The 18,714-nt window shown below is 39.3% G+C and overlaps 2 protein-coding genes across 6 annotated transcripts in view; both read right to left on the bottom strand.

Moving 5' to 3' along the window:
- SPIRE1 (spire type actin nucleation factor 1) overlaps window positions 1-10,333 on the bottom strand; it is a 211,292-nt gene extending 200,959 nt beyond the window's left edge. For 2 of the 5 annotated variants that reach the window (XM_086682409.1, XM_086682408.1), the window contains exon 1: window positions 9,769-10,331. In XM_086682409.1, the coding sequence (XP_086538535.1) occupies window positions 9,769-10,090 (322 nt within the window). In that variant the 5' untranslated portion in view covers window positions 10,091-10,331. Of the gene's footprint in view, window positions 1-9,768 lie in introns of all 5 variants that reach the window. The other 3 variants (XM_086682407.1, XM_086682411.1, XM_086682410.1) reach the window with 3 other exon arrangements.
- A 2,525-nt stretch (window positions 10,334-12,858) lies between these two features.
- CEP76 (centrosomal protein 76) overlaps window positions 12,859-18,714 on the bottom strand; it is a 32,598-nt gene continuing 26,742 nt past the window's right edge. Inside the window, exon 13 of the mRNA XM_086682412.1 lies at window positions 12,859-13,043. Coding sequence (XP_086538538.1) covers window positions 13,027-13,043 — 17 coding nt within the window. The 3' untranslated portion in view covers window positions 12,859-13,026. The remainder of the gene's footprint in view (window positions 13,044-18,714) is intronic.

The following is an 18,714-nucleotide window of genomic DNA, read 5'->3' as shown; positions in this document are numbered from 1 at the left end:
TTTTAAAAAATTAAAATTAGGGATGCCTGGGTGGCTCAGTCAGTTAAGCATCCAACTTTGGTTGCTCAGGTCATGATCTCATGGTTCATGGGTTCGAGCCCCGTGTTGGGCTCTGTGCTGACAGCTCAGAGCCTGAAGCCTGCTTCAGATTCTGTGTCTCCCTCTATCTGACCCTCTCCCATTTGTGTTCTGTCTCTCTTTCTCAAAAATAAGTAAACGTTAAACATTTTTTAAATAAAAAATTAAAATTAAAGGTGCATGTGAGCGGCTTGGTCGATTAAGTGTCCAACTTTGGCTCTCAGGTCATGATCTCACAATTCATGAGCTCAAGCCCCGCATCGGGTTCTCTGAAGTCAGCACAGAGCCCGCTTCAGATCCTCTGTCCCCCTCTCTCTCTGCCCCTACCCCACTTGTGCTCTTTCTCTCTCTCTCTCTCAAAAATAAATAAGAACATTAAAACAATCTTTTAATAAAATTAAAAAACAAAATGTTTGTGAGATGCAATCATTTTGGAAAAAAACTTTTGGCAGTACTTATTAACACTGAAAATACCCAACTACTATGAACTAGCAATTCTACCTTTAGGTATATACTCAACACAAATGCTATATTCGTTCACCCAAAGATCTGCTTAATAATGTTCACAACAGCATTTTCCATAATTTCCAATAGCTCAATATCCAAATGTAGGATCCAAAAAATCAAACAACCATGGATAAATTATAGTATATTAATACAAGGGGGTATGATACTAAAATGTGAATGAACTACAACTATATGCAACAATATAGATCAATCTCAGAAAGCTCAGAGAAAAAACTCACGCATTAGGCTGTATAATACTAGTTGATTCTGTACACATAGGTTCAAATATATGCAAAACTAATGGTGTTATAATTCATGACAGTGGTGACTCTTGGGGTGGTTGCTGACTGAAAGGGTATACAGACAGGTCTGCTGGGATGTTAATAACGTCCTGTTCCTTGACCTGTAGGCTGATTACACAGTGTATTCACATTGTGAAAATTCATCATTTACTGGGGCGCCTGGGTGGCGCAGTCGGTTAGGCGTCCGACTTCAGCCAGGTCACGATCTCGCGGTCCGTGAGTTCGAGCCCCGCGTCGGGCTCTGGGCTGATGGCTCAGAGCCTGGAGCCTGTTTCCGATTCTGTGTCTCCCTCTCTCTCTGCCCCTCCCCCATTCATGCTCTGTCCCTCTCTGTCCCAAAAATAAATAAACGTTGAAAAAAAAATTTTTTAATAAAAAAAAAAGAAAATTCATCATTTATAATTTATGCACTTTTCTGTGAGTTATACCTTAATGAAAATTCGCTTTTAAAATAAAGACAAGATAGAGACATTTACAAATAACAAAAACTGAGTGACTTTAATAGTAACAGACTTGCACTAAAGTAAATACTAAAGAAATTCTTCAAACAGAAGGGAAATGATCCCAGAAGAAAGTATAGTAATGCAGGAAGAACTACAGAGCATGGGAATGGCAAATATGTGAAAAAATCCAAATGAATATTAAATTGTACAAAAATGATGTCATATTTTAAATCTATGATAAACTAAAATACATGTCAACAATCATAAAACAACAAAAGGAGATCAACGAAGTTAGGATGTTCTAAGATCTCTGCACTGTCCGGAGAATAATACAGTAAGTAGTTTATATGAGATTTTAATAAAAATTCAATAATGCATGTTTGGTTAAGATATTTTATGAGCATATCACAAGAATATATTTTATCCACACCCTATACTCCAGAGCAGTAATGCAAATGCATGTTTACAAAATGGACAACTACTTCAAATGTGATCAATCACCAACATTCTGCATGGTTCTACTGCAGCCTCAGGGACAGCTAGCCCTGAGTATCCATAACTACTTATAACAGGAAGGCCAATGATGACAAGATTTGTCCCAAACCAGTTCTTGACCACCCACATACTCCAGTCACTCCATACTGGACCCCAGGCCACATTTCACTGACCTCCCCTCAGCTCCAGTATATCCAAGTTGAATCCCAATCAGGCTCCCCTGGCTTTAGCCCCCAGGTATCTCTCCCTTTGGGTAAACAGCATGTACAGACTGCTCTCTCTCAACCTCTGTATTCAACTTGGCTCTATGGTATTCATTACATAACTGCGGAAAAGATGTGGTAGGCATGCCAGTAAAAGCGAAATACCAGAAAGAGATACCTCCCAAATCTAACAAAGTTTGAACACCAAAAAGAACTATGCCTTATGCTATTTGAATTCTTCTTCTATATTGAAAACAAAACAACACCAGCATCAACAATCATACCCCGTGCTGGGCTCCTTAGAGGTATGTCTGATTGTAGGGCCAGGACAAAATACATACACATCATAAACCTTAAAGTTGTAGCACCAGAAAGTAAAGATGTGCTCAAAAACACAAAAGGATGGCTGCATGTCAAAGGGACACAGGAGCCAACATGAAGGAGCTTCCAATGGCTACAGCTGGAACAATTTGAGCAACAAAATAACATGGTCATGAATAACGAAGTATAAAATATACATGATTCCAGAATGATATAAATACATAAATGGGGGGGAAGGGACAAATCTTCCTTACAGAAGAAGTCCAAATAATATTAAGTAGTAACAAAATATAAAATTATATTAAAATTAAGTAATATAAAATTAAGTAGTAATAACAATATTAATTCACCCCTCCAGGAAAAGGCCCCCTTCTCGAATGCAGGCTAGACTTAGTGACTCCTTTCCAAAGAACAGATTGTAGAAAAGGTAACTCTTTACTGGAGAAACCCAGCAAATAAGTGCATATCCCCAGTGGTGTCGTGTCAATATCGTATGCCTCCATCCTACGTGATGAGAGGAACCCCTTTCCCTATGTGGTAATAATTCTCTGCCCAAACACATAATCCCAGTCTAGTCAGGAAAACATTAGGCAAACATAAATGGAAGGATAGCCTGCAAAACCCCTGACCAGTACTCCTCAAGACTGTCAACTAAGGGGAAACCAGGAAAGTCTAAGAAACCACAACAGACCAGAAGTATTCCATACTGTATTATGGAATAATACAGTATTCCATATTATACAGGAAAAAGGCCATTAACAGAAAAACTAGGGAAATCCAAGCGAAGTATGGAGTTTAATTAATAGCAATGTGCCAGCGCTGGCTTCTTAGTTTTGACAAACAGCACAGTAGAAGATGGTAACATTAAGAGAACTGGGTAAGAAGTACACAGGAATTCTCTGTGCTATCTTTCAAACTTTTCTGTATATCTAAAATTATCTCAAAATAAAATGCTTATTGGGACACCTGGGTGGCTCAGTCAGTTAAGCCTCCGACTTCAGCTCGGGTCATGATCTTGCAATTTACAAGTTCAAGCCCCACATCAGGCTCAGTGCTGACAGCTCAGAGCCTAGAGCCTGCTTCAGATTCTGTGTCTCCTTCTCTCTCTGCCCCTCCCCTGCGCTCTCTCTCTCTCTCTCTCTCTCTCTCAAAAATAAATAAACATTTAAAAAAATGTTTATAAAAAACCCACTATTTTTGGTAATAGGCAATGTTTTCCTCAGAGTTTTAAACAAATATCTAGAAGAAGATTGTTTCTCTTTTTTCTACTTAGCCAACAGGAAGCAAGCAGGAAACATAATATGGCTCAGATGACACTATTATGAAAGCAGGATGGGAAATGTTGCCATTTTACAGAATTTGTGATGCGGGAAAGTGATTCTGACCTTAGAAATAAAACAGGCAGAGCGTGACTCGTCATCTCTCACCAACATTTAGTCCTTGGTAGATCAATGGTTGTTTTCTTCTAAAGATGAGTCATAATTCTTGGTGAGGCTAATGGCTTTCCAAAAGAACCCCAACTTACTTAAGTACCCATATCTGTATATAACCAAACTCTTTCCACTGTTTTCCTCTGCAGAAGGCAGAAACACAGATACAAAGCACAAACGCACTATTGCACAATTTCTGCCAAAAATGTCTGTGGCTACTCTCACATAATGCAACACAACTAGAAGTATGTTGGAGGGTAAACTGGAGTCAAAAGTGACAGCAATGTTACTGATTATGGCTAAAATATCTTAATTTTGTAAATGACTACCTGAACATATCACTGAAGCCCCACCCAGGGGCCTAGAAGAGGCTTGTGTAAATAAGTAGGCTCAGGGTTGAAGCTGCACTAGCTTTGTGGTAAACTTTCCACTGTGTTTATGTTTTATCTTCTCTTCTTCAATGTCTAAAACAATTTATTTTTATATCACTCACTGCTTACACAATAGCAGGAACTCAATTCATGTTTTTAAAATTTAATTACCCAACATATTTGGACATACTGTTCAAATGGAATAATCCTTACCTATTACTGTGCCTGATAAGACATTTCACCAACCCCTAATACCATCATTCACCCCCAAACTCTACCCTGGACACATACACATAAATCTCAAAAGTTCCTTCCATTTAATGATCAGGATGTGAACACTCAAGAATTATACCAAGAATGAACAAGAATTAATCTTTTAAAATATGTTTTCACTATTTTAACCTTCTCCACAACTATTCGGTCTCTCTTTAAAATCAAATAGTATGGGGCGCCTGGGTGGCGCAGTCGGTTGAGCGTCCGACTTCAGCCAGGTCACGATCTCGCGGTCCGTGAGTTCGAGCCCCGCGTCGGGCTCTGGGCTGATGGCTCAGAGCCTGGAGCCTGTTTCCGATTCTGTGTCTCCCTCTCTCTCTGCCCCTCCCCCGTTCATGCTCTGTCTCTCTCTGTCCCAAAAAAATGAATAAACGTTAAAAAATTAAAAAAAAAAATAAAATAAAATCAAATAGTATACTATTCCAGGACCAATTCTCCCACCAAATTAGCATGAAACTTGCTGAGAAGTTGACAGATCATGTCCTCTTTTCAAAGTCCAAACAAAGCCTGAATGTTTCCTATACCAAGGGATGCCGTTATTAGTATGCACGCAGGCTTTCATTGTTCCTCAAAGGAAAACCTATTACCAATCTAAGATTATTTTAAATCAAGATGTGGTCATTTTAAATGTTCTTTATACATCTACCATTATAGATACATCAAAGATTTTGAAACCAAAATCTGAAATAAGTTTTTTTTTTGGTCAGATGAGTATTTAAGGACTAAGAGGCTGCTGAGAGACCATGCAATGGATCTAAGCTCTAAAACTGCTGTTATTAATAATTCTTTGTGGCATCCCAGGGGGGAAAAAAAGTTTTAATCTTTCAAAGATCTGTATAACCTAAATTCCATCAATGACTCTTACTAAATAATGTGTATAGTAAAATGTGTTCCAAATGCCAGTTAGGTACACTGGTGACAAAGAGCAGGCTCTATATGTAGACCCTAAGTGTCTTTAACTCATTTGACAGAGGTGTGAAAGCAAAAACTTCATCAAACTGTTACCAGACAATAAGGTCTTACTATGGCTACAAGTACATAAACATTGGGTAAAATAAAAATGTTAAGTTATCCAGCTAAGAAGAATCATAAGCCCTCTTGATTCTAAGCAAGTTTCCTTCTATCATCACAGAAATAACTTCACAAAATATACTAATTCATGATTTAATCATTTTTACTCTTAAGACATCCTTTAAAGAACTAATATTTTCTTCTTTAATTTATCTCCTTCAGTCCTTTATCACACTGCTTTCATAGCCATGTTAGTATATGGCACTAGATTATATCTGAATGCTAAATAAAATTGCCTATTCCTTTTTTTTTTTCCGTATTGGTCTCATTTCCGTGTCTCCCACATCTTTCATCATTTTCCGATTTCTTTTATAAAGTATTTCTAATTTAATTCAAACTGATTGTGAAAATTCTGGATGTATCAACACTGTTAAAAGTAAACAAGAACTAAAATCAATTACTACTATATATTCAACCCCAAAACAAGTTCAGAAAGCATGTGAGCAACATGCATCCCACGCATCTATGGGATTAAGAGGAGCAATACTACTGATAGGGAACCAATACCACTTGTTCATTCATTCAACAGCAGAGGGAACAGTGGCCAGCTGAAAGACTCACTCACTGGAGGATAACCGCCAGGATCCGATTCTCCACTCTGAACACAACCCTGCGTACCACTCATCATCTGCTAGACCAATAGTTCTCAACAGATCACTTTGCCCTCCCAGGGGACATTTAGACATGTCCAGAGACATTTTTCATTGTTATGACTTGGGGGAGGGGATGGGTAGTTAGTGGCATCCAGTGGGTAGAGATCACGGATGCTGCTGTACATCCTATACAGGCACAGGGAAGCCCCATACCGAATTACTCATCCAAAATTGTCAACGGTGCTGAGACTGAGAAACCCTGACCCAAACATTTGTCCCAATTCTGAGTAAAAATGCAGAATTGCAGGACCAGAGGCACCATGGTGGTGTGAAAGGACACAGAATTAGGGGAAAAAGGAAACTAAAACTTACTGAGTATCTGCTACATACTAAGCCTTGCTGTTGTCATTTTACACGCATCATCTCACTTAAACACTCTCTCGTGAAAAAGTCATCTATTCTCATTTTACAGATGACAAGGCTGGACTCAGGGTGACTGTCTATGCAGAACTTGAGTGTCTTTAACTCATTAATTAAGGGAGGTTAAGGAAGTTACTCAAGGTTACTCAGCTAGGAAGGGGAGGAATCATGACCCAAATTCAAACCAAATCTGTTTCTAAGCCTAGAGGTTGAAAGACCTGGATTTTATTCAAAGTTACCAGTATGAATTTAAGCAAGTCCCTTATTTCCCTAAACCTCCATTTGGAAATAAATCAATGCGTAAATGTATGAAAATATAAATGCTGTTGGTTGCCAACAACATACATGGTAAATGCCCTACAATGAAAAAGTACTTCTTAGAATTGAAGTGTCATGATTACCATTTTTCCTTAAAAACAATTTATACATGTGCACAGAAGTTATCATTAATTTTTAAGAATCAAGATTAAGTGCTCAGTTGTACCTTCCGTAGCCATGCAACTACTCTTAAAGCCTAGGAGTAAATAAATTAATATAAACAACATTTTGGTATGAACTTCCTAAAGATTTTTAATCGGTCAACCCTAAAATGCTCAAGACTGTATCAACAACTTTGGTTGGGCTCTCTCCACAACTGGTAGCAGAAATCATGAGCAGAACTAAGGAAGAAGATGGGGTGCCTGTGTAGCGCAGTTAAGCATCTGACTATTGACTGATCTCAGTTCAAGTCATGATTTGCTGTTTGTGGGTTCAAGCCCTGCATCAGGTTCTGCGCTGATGGCTTGGAGCCTGCTTAGGATTCTCTCTCTCTCTCTTTCTCTCTCTCTCTCTCTCCCCATGTCCCTCCCCCCCATTCCCTCTCTCTCTCTCTCTCAAAATAAACTTTAAAAATTAAAAAAAAAAAAAAAAGAACTAAGGAACAACAGAAAATGTTGTTTATAAATCCATTGCCACTACTGCAGGGAAACTACTATTCTCTCCATGAAAAGAGTATTACATTGAGGTCAAGATGTTATCACTCATAGGAATGATGCAAAATAATAACGATAATTCATTTTAACTACCACCAGAATACACCCTTGTCTTTGACAAGTAAACTACTGTAGGTCCATAAACATAACATAAACCACACTCTTCTGGGATCAAGTTCAGAGAAAGATAATGTCTTCTTCCTTAGTTCTGCTCATGATTTCTGCTACCAGTTGTGGAGAGAGCCCAACCAAAGTTGTTGATACAGTCTTGAGCATTTTAGGGTTGACCGATTAAAAATCTTTAGGAAGTTCATACCAAAATGTTGTTTATATTAATTTATTTACTCCTAGGCTTTAAGAGTAGTTGCATGGCTACGGAAGGTACAACTGAGCACTTAATCTTGACTGCTGTTTGTTCCTTCCAGAAGTCACCAGTACCAAATGCTACTTCTAAAAGGGGGGTGCAGGGCACCTGGATGGCTCAGTTAAGGGTGTGATGTCTGACTCCAGCTCAAAGGTCATGATCTAGTGGCTTATGGGTTCGAGCCCCTTGTCAGGCTCTGTGCAGACAGCTCAGAGCCTGGAGCCTGCTTCAGATTCTGTGTCTCCCTCTCTCTCTGCCCCTTCCCTGCTTGCGCTCTCTCTCAAAAATAAATAAACATTAAAAAAATAATAATAAAATAAAACGGGGTTGCACCCAACATTATTTTCCTTAGAAATGCCAGATTCCAAGGCATGGCTTTGCTGTATTTTATAATAAATTTATCTTTTAATATCACATTAATACACTGTAAGTAAATTATAATCCCGAGTATTTTCCACTAATGTTAAGTCAAAACTTAAAAACAATAAACACATCAAATAAACTAAAAACTATTTGAAATAAAATAATTTCTAAAGAATTATAAAGACTCAATTTAAATAAATAAAAGTTCTAAAATGTGTTTACCACACACACACACACACACACACACACACACACACACACAAATTAATGTTCTGGTGGAATTGAAAGAATTGTTATCTATAACCTTGAACGTTTTTTATTTTAAATAAGGATTTGTATTAAATGTCATTTTACTAACTACTTATGAATTACATCTTTCACCGTTAGCATTTTGATACTTTCATCAACTTTCTAAAAGTGAGGGCAGATTATTTCTCTATGTTCTTAACATACTTGCCTCTCAAAAGACTGAATTACATTAAAACTGACATGAAAAACCTATTATCAATCCCTTCATCACCATCACTAAATCTGAGTAAGCCCTAGCTACATATTAACGTGTAGGTGATAATCTTGACGAATTTACACCAGACAATGACCTAACCAAAATCCATTTTGTTTATCTGAAATCCTGTCAACGTTTGACTCGACAAACCTGTTTTTTCATCACCACAAATTCTAATACGCAGGTAAATAGCAGTTGTTTTATAATTTTCAAGAGCTAGATAGAAATCATTATTTAATCTCCTTCCATCTCTCCCAATATAACAAAATTCTCCTCGGGGCTTTTTATATTTCCTAACCAAAGGAATTTGTTGCCAAATTAAAAAAAAAAAAAATACTATTAGCGGACTATTCATTCTGAAAGGTGTAATTTTCGTGACACCAGAATTAAGTATCCTTGGTGAGATCTCACGTGAACCTTTCATAGCACCTATCACATCATAAATGCAACCCCAGTAAATAGCCCTGGCATGTAAGTATGTATACATAGCTTATCACTAAAAGGACCCAACCCATTCCATTTCCCAAACAAGACGCGGGCAGCTGTCCTATGACAGTGTGTACAATTACCAGCGCCCTGGGCAGGTCGGATGGCCCAGCCGGAGTGAGGAGGGCGGCGCAGGCCCGCCCAGACACCCTCTTCACAGCCCCTCTTTGTGCCGCTACCCGCCCCCCACCCCCTGCTCTGACCTACGTGGGGCGCCGCTCCACCACAGCGCCAGCACCACCCTCCCCCGCCGGCCCCAGGCCCGGCTCCTCCCGGTCTCCCTTGGGAGGTGGGGGGTCGCGGGGCGGAAGAGCCAGGCCCAGGGACTGCGAGGGAAAAGGGGGGGGGGTGCACAGCGGGGATCCTCCTGTGGGAGGTAAGGGTCGCGGAGAGGGGGCAGGGCCCAGGGACTGCGAGGGAAAAGAGGGGCCGAGGAGGGGGTCCTCTCGTGGCGGGGGGTGGGGTGGGGGGGGCGGAGGGGGGTCGCGGGGCGGAAGGACCGGGCCGGGGACTGCGAGGGAAAGGGGGTCGCGGCGGGGTTTCTCCGCGGGGACGCAGGTCGGCTGCCTCACCCGCAGCGGGGGGCGGCTCTCCCGCGTCGCCGGGCGCCAGGGTGACGGCGCCGTCCCTCCAGACACGGATCTGCGCGGCTGAGCGCACGCGGTGGCGGGGCTGGCGGCGGCCGGCGTCCGCGGCACGCAGGGAGCCGCAGCACTGGTAGCACACGGCCCACGCCTGCTCCTCGTTGATGGGCTGGTTGTAGAGCCTCAGTATCTCCTCCAAGCTCAGCGCGTCCGGCGGGCCGCCCGCCGCCTCGGGGTCCGGCGGCCCCTCGCCACCCGCCGGCTCCGCCCGGGGCTCCCCGCCGCCCGCCGGGCCCGCCGGCTGAGCCATCCCGCGGGTCGGCGCTGCACTCGGCCGCCGCGCCTTGTGCCGGCGTCTCTTCAGGTCCGGAGCATCGTCTCGGCGCGCCGCCGCCTCCTCATCCCCGGAACCGCCCCGCCCAACCTGGCCGCGCGCGCCGCCGCGGGGGACCAGGCAGGGAACGGGGCGAGGGCCCGGCGGCCGTGGGCGAGCGGAGCGCGGTGAGGACGCCGCGGCCGTCCTGACCAGGCCGCCGCTGCCGCCGGCAGCCCGTAGCGACGCGATGGCGTCCGCCGGCCCCGCCCCGCGCCCGTCGCGCGCTCAGTGCCCGGGCTGCGGAGCCGCCCCTCTAGGGGTCCGCACGGCTGGGAGCGCTGGTGTGCGCTCCGCCGCCGCGCTGATCATTCCGACCGCAGCCATCCCCCGCCAAGCGGAGAGGCCGCTGGCGCTGGATCCCCCTGAAATTGGCTCGCCGGAAGTCTCATTAGGAACTCGAACCCAGCCTGGAGCGAATTCCTAATAAAGGTCTGTTGAACTGCTCCGGCACCGGCTCCCAGGCCTCCCCGCCTGCCCCCATCCACCGCAGGACCCCTCCCGCAGGGCGCTGATCCCGCGCCTCCTTCAAGCCTGCACGCGGTTTCTCTTGACCAGCCGACTTCGTACTGAGCCCGGCCTCGCTCCTTCGTCATGTCCCGGACCCGCCCTTGCTCTTTCTGGAGTAGCTGTCGCCATCAATATACCGTATAATTTATTTAGATGTATTGTTTATTGACTAGGTCCTCCCATGTTCATTGTAAGTCCCATGAGGATGGAGGCCTTTTATGGGTTTTGCTCACTGACTTCCCCAAGCGCGTAGATCAGGGCCTGGGATGTAAACATTTTGTAAATAATTTGTAGACATTAATTTCGGCATCCTTCCGGATTCATTTTGTAACATTTCTAAAACTCCTCACTAAGTCTCCAATGATCACACCCATATAGTGCAATTAACCCAGTAGATTCAGACAATGTGGAATTGATATCACAGTAGCAAAATTGAACTGAGGGCAATTAGCCATAGAATTAAAGAAATACTGTACTCCCGAGGGCCTTGCTGAATTCATTAAGTTATGCAATAAAACATAATTCTTAGATAAAACAATCACTCATTGGTAAATGAGTTTACTTGGTAACATTCCACTCTGAGGCTAGTCCTGTGTCAGAACTTGACAGAGTTGAAAGCATCAACCAAGTAAGAAATGTATACTAACTACCAATAAAACTTTTAAGGCAGTTTGTGATATTAGATCTCACACTCTTAACTGCATCTTGCAGTAGAAATTACAGAGGTCTATTATTTATGCTTAAGATACCACATAGAGTAGTAGTGGGGAGAAGAGAGAAAATCAAAAGGATATTTTAAAAAAGAGTAAGGAATTAAAAGAGAGGGGAGAAAAAAGCTTCACCCTAGTCACCTTATGATAATTTCACTACAAGAGATAACAAAACCCCCCTTAAGTAACATCACTTAATCATAGGTTCATAATTCCATTTGCAAAAATGTGCTATGTGTGCCAATGCCCTGAGAAGAAAGGTCTAATTCCTTATATAGATGTGGAAACAAAACCCCTTGATTTAAAAATGGGAGAACATTCCCAAAATTTGACATTTAAAACGTTTAGATCCTGTGTGAATCTTGAAAATAGAGGGCTTTAAAACAGTCCCGACAGTGCAGAAAACTAAATGGTCTACTTTTATGGACACCACCACCATCTCCTGGCTGTATAAGATATTGCTGTCTTGTTTCACTCTGATAGCTACAGCCAACCAAGATCAATTACATTTTTGTTCTTATCTTTACTCCCCCCGCAAGAGACAATTTAAGTGAGTTAATGAATTGATGAATCCTTGAGCCAGTCACTTGCTACTCCTGGCATAGGGCAATAAATAAATCTCCAAGTAAAGGTTAACAGTGAAGGGAAGAAGGGAGTGGAAGTGAGAGAAAAATCAAAATTTTACCTCAAATGTTAATATTAAAAGATGTGTTCTTTAAAATGACTCCACAACAGGATTTTTTGTCCTTTCCTAAGTGATAATTTTTAAGCATACAAATACATTTTGGTCACAGGAAGATTACATAAAATAGGTGTTGTGTGTGTGTTTTCTTTTTCCAGATACAAAATCATGACTGATATACTGTATTTCAAGTAACTTTCTGGCCTTTGTGAGTTTATATGGAATTAAGTTGAGGCAAGATGACAAGTAGAATGTTGTTTGATGTATGCAGGAAAAAAGGATACATCTCCAAAATGTTAGCTATCTTCTATTATAAATCTCTTCATTATATAACCTGAACACTTGACACATTTTTATACAAAGACAGTATACTTCTACTTTTTATATGATTTTCAGAACCCTTTGAAATTTTGATAAGCCCCACGTCCATCATCACAACATTCTGAGAAGGTGACAGCTGACAACTCAAAGACTATCAGAGGTCCATATATTCTCAGGGCTGAGGCAGTACTGTGGAATGATTTGGCACCTTCCCATTTTCTCATTTTCAATTCAAATTCAAAGATTCAGATACCTTCTTGTAGAGTATATTTTGTTCCAATTTCTGTCACTGATTTTATTTTTTTTTTCTTGGCTTCACCACTTTAAAAAAATTGCTCTATGTAGTTAAAATGTCTGAACAATTCAAATCAACATGTAAATGTCTCTTTCAAAGTGCTGTGAGATCTGTGAAAAATAGTGGCAAGTATTACTCTGAATATGATTTTAGTTTTCATTGATTTTGTTGCTGCATTTACTAAAAATGGAATTCTTGAAATTTTTAATCTTATATTTACTTATCATTTTTGCAGGATAAATGTACTTCATGCTTCACACTCTGGACATGCTGGGTGAGCTGCTATGAGTCTTTCAGGGAGCACAATCTGCCTGTGCAGCCCAAGCTTAATCCAGTCACTCCCAGACAACTGCTCCTAAGAGGCACATTCACCTAGAAAAGTGCACCAAAAAGGAAAAAATAGAACAGCATATTTTTTTCAGTGTTTATAACCTAAATTTTCATTGCCCACAATTATACTACTTTATAATTTTAAAAGTGAACATTTTATACTTTCAAAGTGCTTTCTTCAGTTACACAACTTGAAGGTCAGATATTATTATCCCTATCTTACAGAAGATAAAATATAGGACTAGTAAATGAAAGAGATGGGACTGGAATCCAGGCCTCCTGACCGGCTCAGCTCTTTCTGCTACTTACATTGTCTCTCTACATTGGCACAGAGCAAGAAAAAAGTCCTCACACTTCATTCCTCACTCCACCAAGCATGAGTAGTAAATAAAAAGCAGATGTTTTGAATTTGTACATCCCACTATGATCAACTAAACTTTTGCTATTTCAAACACTTTCAAAGAATAATGTGATACCCCATCTCCCTCCATTTGTCCTGGCATTAAGTTTCACCATAGCGGTCATCTCCTGATAGTAATTATCTTCAAGGTGATCTATAATGACTCCATCCCCATCAGAGAATTGCAGATTATCACTCCTCTAAGGAGGCTAATTCCATCAACAATCCTAAGTGCAGTTTGAAATGTGCGTCTTGTAATTTTGGTAATTAAACTGAATCAACCCAAAATCTTTAAAATTAGTCATGAAAACTAGCATGTTACCTTATACAGAGAACCAAAAGTATATAGACCAGATAAGAATACAACAAAATTGGTTTCTTCTGGTCTGTACTTGTAAAAGAATTAACTTTTTTCCCCAATGCCGAAGATAAATGTTCATTGAGAAACATTTAGAAAATTCCCATGAATACCCTTTTCCGAAGTTGTATTCTAAACCAGTTGTTTGCCACAACATATTCATTCCATAGCATCTAATGTATTCATAAATTTACCTATCCTACTTTGATGAGATCAAGTTACATACCCACTGATAAAAACTGAGGAGAAGTAGAGGAATGAGGTAAAATATCTCAACAGTAGCATATCAGTATGTTCATGAAGGATTTGGGGAAATACTCTGTCAAACAATAGTCATGTTTCACCTTATTAACGTGATTCTCCTTTGAAACAATTACTTTTAAACCAACAAGGAAAGATGGTCTTCTGATTCTGATAGTTAAGTGGAATCATTAGCTTCAATTAGTAAAGAAGATTCGATTTGGAAAAGACCTCATAGATCTAAATCTTAGCACAACCCATTATTTTACTTATAAAAATTTGAGTCTGCAGAGGTTAAGTGACTTACCGCAAATTACTGACAGTTGCCAAAAGTAAATATACTTCAAATATACTTCCTTTAACATAAGGTTTTTAGATCCTGTTTTTTACCCATATTACCTTACCTTTCATCAGATTTCAAGTTAGGATAAGCAGTAGCTTATTTCTCAATTCCAATGGAAAATTGAAAAGAACACAAGGCACAAAAATATCTTTATTTGATAGCAAAATTTTGATGTTCGACAACACTTGCTTGAAAATTGTAGAGTTCTCAATAAAACTTTTAAGAAACCAGAGTTTTAGGTTGTGTAAGTTAAAGAGAAATAATCCATTTTCAGACTGAAGTCATACTCTGTTGTTGTTTTTTTCATTGTGATAATGAAGTCATACTGATGAGGTAAAGCTAAAATATTTTTTCAAACCTCTATATTTAATTTTTGCTGAACTTTATACAAAAAAAAAAAAAAAAGTCCCTTTCTTATTGTTCAAAAGATTGTCTTTTTTCCCTAGTGTGCAGGTAGAAGTCTGGAGCTGCTCTTGGCCCTAGCATATTCTATATGACTCTGTGAAAGGTTCATTTCTCTTCCAAGGTTAATATGTAACTAGCACAAAATATGGCTTACCTTTAATTCAATTAAATAAGCAATGAATTAAGCCTTGCTTTGGTAATTTTTGCGGACAGGTATAGGTAGGGCAGGACTCCTTACATTTTAGCAGTGCTTTTCCCTCAGGTTTTTCCCCAAACTCTTTTCTTAACCTGAATTCTTGTGTCCTCTTGATCCTTTCTTAATAGCCATTAATGGAGTACAATGTCTTTCTTTCTCTTATTTGCTATGCATGTTCATTCCCCATGAGAATTGGAAGTATAAACCTGGTTCCTCCTTTTTGTCTAGTAATCATAATCCTTTTTAAGAGATGTTAGAAAAACATCATTGACATTAAAATTCATAAAGACATGACTCCTAGATCTCAACCTAAAACTATGACAATATTTTAAACAAACTTCCTAACACTTTGCTAAGTAATTATCATTTTTCAAGTGCAATACTGTCATAATGCCATTTGACATTTTCAGTTTTAACTAAATTATATAGTATTCATTTTTTTCTTTGTAGCAGAAGCAATTTTTATGTTGTAGGATTATAAATATTGGGCCAACTTTCCTCAGCTAAAACAGAGCACTAGAGCAAGCACCAAGATAATTTAGGCCAACTGTTCACAACTTTTATTCTGACCTAACACATAAGATAGAGGACATTTGTTTATACAACATTCCTACAAGCATATCCAGGGATATTTCACATTCTCAGCCACCTAGCTATATACCTCCACTTATTTCTCTCCCACAGAGGAAAGCTTATCATTATGCGAAAATGAACATGACATCATTAAAAGCCCAATGGTGTAGTGTTAACCCCTTGAATTTGTCTTGTAAAGTAAATTAATACATTAATACTTAAAACTCTTTCAAAGCACCTAAAAATGTGTAAAATAACTAAGAAGAGTTTATGAAGTAACATATAGAAGTCTATTAAAAGATCACAAGAGATTATCTAATGCAAAGCTGTAAGTAACCTTGCCATTAAGTTTACCTGTGCAGTTCACGACACAAAAAGTAGCACTTTTCAGTGATTGACCAAATGACAAGAGCCTCTTTTACATATATTTAAGAAAAAATATACTATATAAAGACATATTTCAAAAAGACTTCGGGTAATTCTGAAAATGTCTTTGAAAAAGAACATAATATTGCCATGGAAATTTGCAAAGAAGTAACCTTTGAATTAATTTCTTCTACTATATTTAAAACAACTGCTACTGGTAATGTATAAGCTATTTAACCGATTCTTACTATCAGGTTTATTAAGAACTGAAGATTCCAACCTAACATCTTTGAACTAATCCAAAGACACTAGTTTTAGTAATATATTGCCAGAAAAAATTAATCAAGTTTCATTCAAAACATTATTTATAACTTTAGTTTAAAAAATTCCATATATCACTGGAATTAAGGTAGTATAAAACTAAAATTGATTCTCATAAGTTAAGATGTATATGAGAAACCCTAGAGCAACTATCAAAAAATAAATAAAAATACAATGACAAAACGGTTAAAGACCTTTAAATGCTACATTAGAAAATATTCACTTAATGCAAAAACAAGCAGTAAAGGGGAAATAAAGGAATAAAAAAGGCATGAAACACAAAACAAAAAGTTAAATGGCAGACATTAAACCCAGCTATACCAACGTTTATTTATTTTTGGGACAGAGAGAGACAGAGCATGAACGGGGGAGGGGCAGAGAGAGAGGGAGACACAGAATCGGAAACAGGCTCCAGGCTCTGAGCCATCAGCCCAGAGCCCGACGCGGGGCTCGAACTCACGGACCGCGAGATTGTGACCTGGCTGAAGTCGGACGCTTAACCGACTGCGCCACCCAGGCGCCCCTAAACCCAGCTATACCAATAAGAACATTAAATGTGAATGGATTTAACAATCCAGACAAAAGGCAGAGACTGTCAGATTGGGGAAAAAAAAATAAGATTTGACTATACACCATATACAAGGGATACACTTTAAACTGAAAGATATGAATTGATTAAAAGTTAAAGGATAGAAGAAGATATAATCATGTAAACAGCAACCACAAGAAAGTTATACTAATATCAGAAAAAGTAGACTTTAAAACAAAAATATTATTAGAGACAAAAAGGGACATTTTAAAAAGGACATATGCACATGACAATTACAATCATATATATCAAAGTGCCAAAATATATCAAACAAAACCCGAAAGGAATGTAGGGAGAAATAAAAACTCAGCAGCAATAGTTGGAGGACTTTAGGGACACTTGGGTGGCTCAGTTGGTTAAGCATCCAACTCTTAATTTCACCACAAGTCATGATCTCATGGTTTGTGAGTTCGAGCGCCACATCAAACTGTTAATGCTGAGCCTGCTTGGGATTCTCTCTCTCCCTCTCTCTCAAAATAAATAGATAAAAAAAAAAATAGTTGGAAGATTTCAATACTCTTCTTTCATTAATGACTGAACAACTAGAATAAACCATTAATGGATACATAAACAAGGATATATTTGAACACTATAAACAACCAGACCTAACAGACATCTATAGAACACTCCACCCAGCAACAGAATATACTTTTTTTCTTAATGCACATGTGAACATTCTCCAGGATAAATATGTTAAGCCACAAAACAAACCTCAATAAATGTAAGAGGATAGAAATAATACAAAGTATGTCCCCTGGCCACAATAGAATGAAATTAGAAATCAATAGCAGGAGAAAAAATTGGTTAACTCACAAACATATGGAAATTAACACTCTCCTAAATAGCCAATGGGTCAAAGAAGAAATCAAAAGAGACATCAGAAAATACTTTGATATGGATGAAAATGAAAAAAAAAATACCAAAATTAATGAGATGCATATGAAGGAGTGCTTACAGGAAAATTTATAGCTGTAAATGACTATATTAAGAAGAAAGATCTCAAATCAATAACCTAACCTTCCACATTAAGATACCAGAAAAAGAAGTACAACTAAACCTAAAGCAAGAAGGACAGAAATAATAAAGATCAGGGTAGAAATGAATGAAAAAGGAATAGAAAAACAACAAAGAAAAATCAGTGACACCAAACCCTAGTTCTTTGTTATGATCAACAAAATTGGAAAAAAAAAAAAAAGAGAGAGAGAAGACTCCCATTAGTAGGATCAGAAATGAAAGAGGGGGCCGCCTGGGTGGCTCAGTAGGTTGGGCATCCGATTTCAGCTCAGGTCATGATCTCACCGTCCATAGGTTCAAGCCCCGCATCAGACTCTGTGCTGATAGCTCGGAGCCTGGAGCCTGCTTTGGATTCTGTGTCTCCCTCTCTCTCTGCCCCTCCCCCGCTCAAGCTCTGTCTCTGTCTCTCTCAAAAATAAATAAACATTAAAAAAAAATTTTTTTTTAAAGAAATGAAAGAGAATCATCATCACTGGCCTTATAAATATAAAAAGGATTATGAAGAAATACCATGAACAACTGTACACCAAAATTAGATAACTTAGATGAAATGGATAAATTCCTATAAAGACACAAACTATCAAAACTGCCTCAAGAAGAAACAGACAATCTGGATAGACCTATAACAAGTGAAGCAATTGAGTTTGCAATCAAAAAACTACTCACAAAGCCCAGGACCAGATGGTTTCTGAATTATACCAATTAAAGTGAAAACTGAATCAACTTTGCACAAACTCTTCCAAAAAACAGAAGTGAGGAACACTTCCCAATTCATTTTATGAGACCAGGATTATCCTGATATCAAAATCAGACAAAAGATATTACAAGAAAAGTAAATTACAAACCAGTATCTCTTATGAATACAGATCAAAAAAATCCTCATCAAAATACTAGCAAACTGAACACAT

Source organism: Puma concolor, chromosome D3 (genome assembly GCF_028749965.1).
Source record: "Puma concolor isolate L17-30 chromosome D3, mPumCon1.1.hap2, whole genome shotgun sequence".
Classification (NCBI taxonomy): domain Eukaryota; kingdom Metazoa; phylum Chordata; class Mammalia; order Carnivora; family Felidae; genus Puma; species Puma concolor.
The sequence above is the reverse complement of the archived record's forward strand: the minus strand, read 5'-3'. Positions and strand labels throughout refer to the sequence as shown.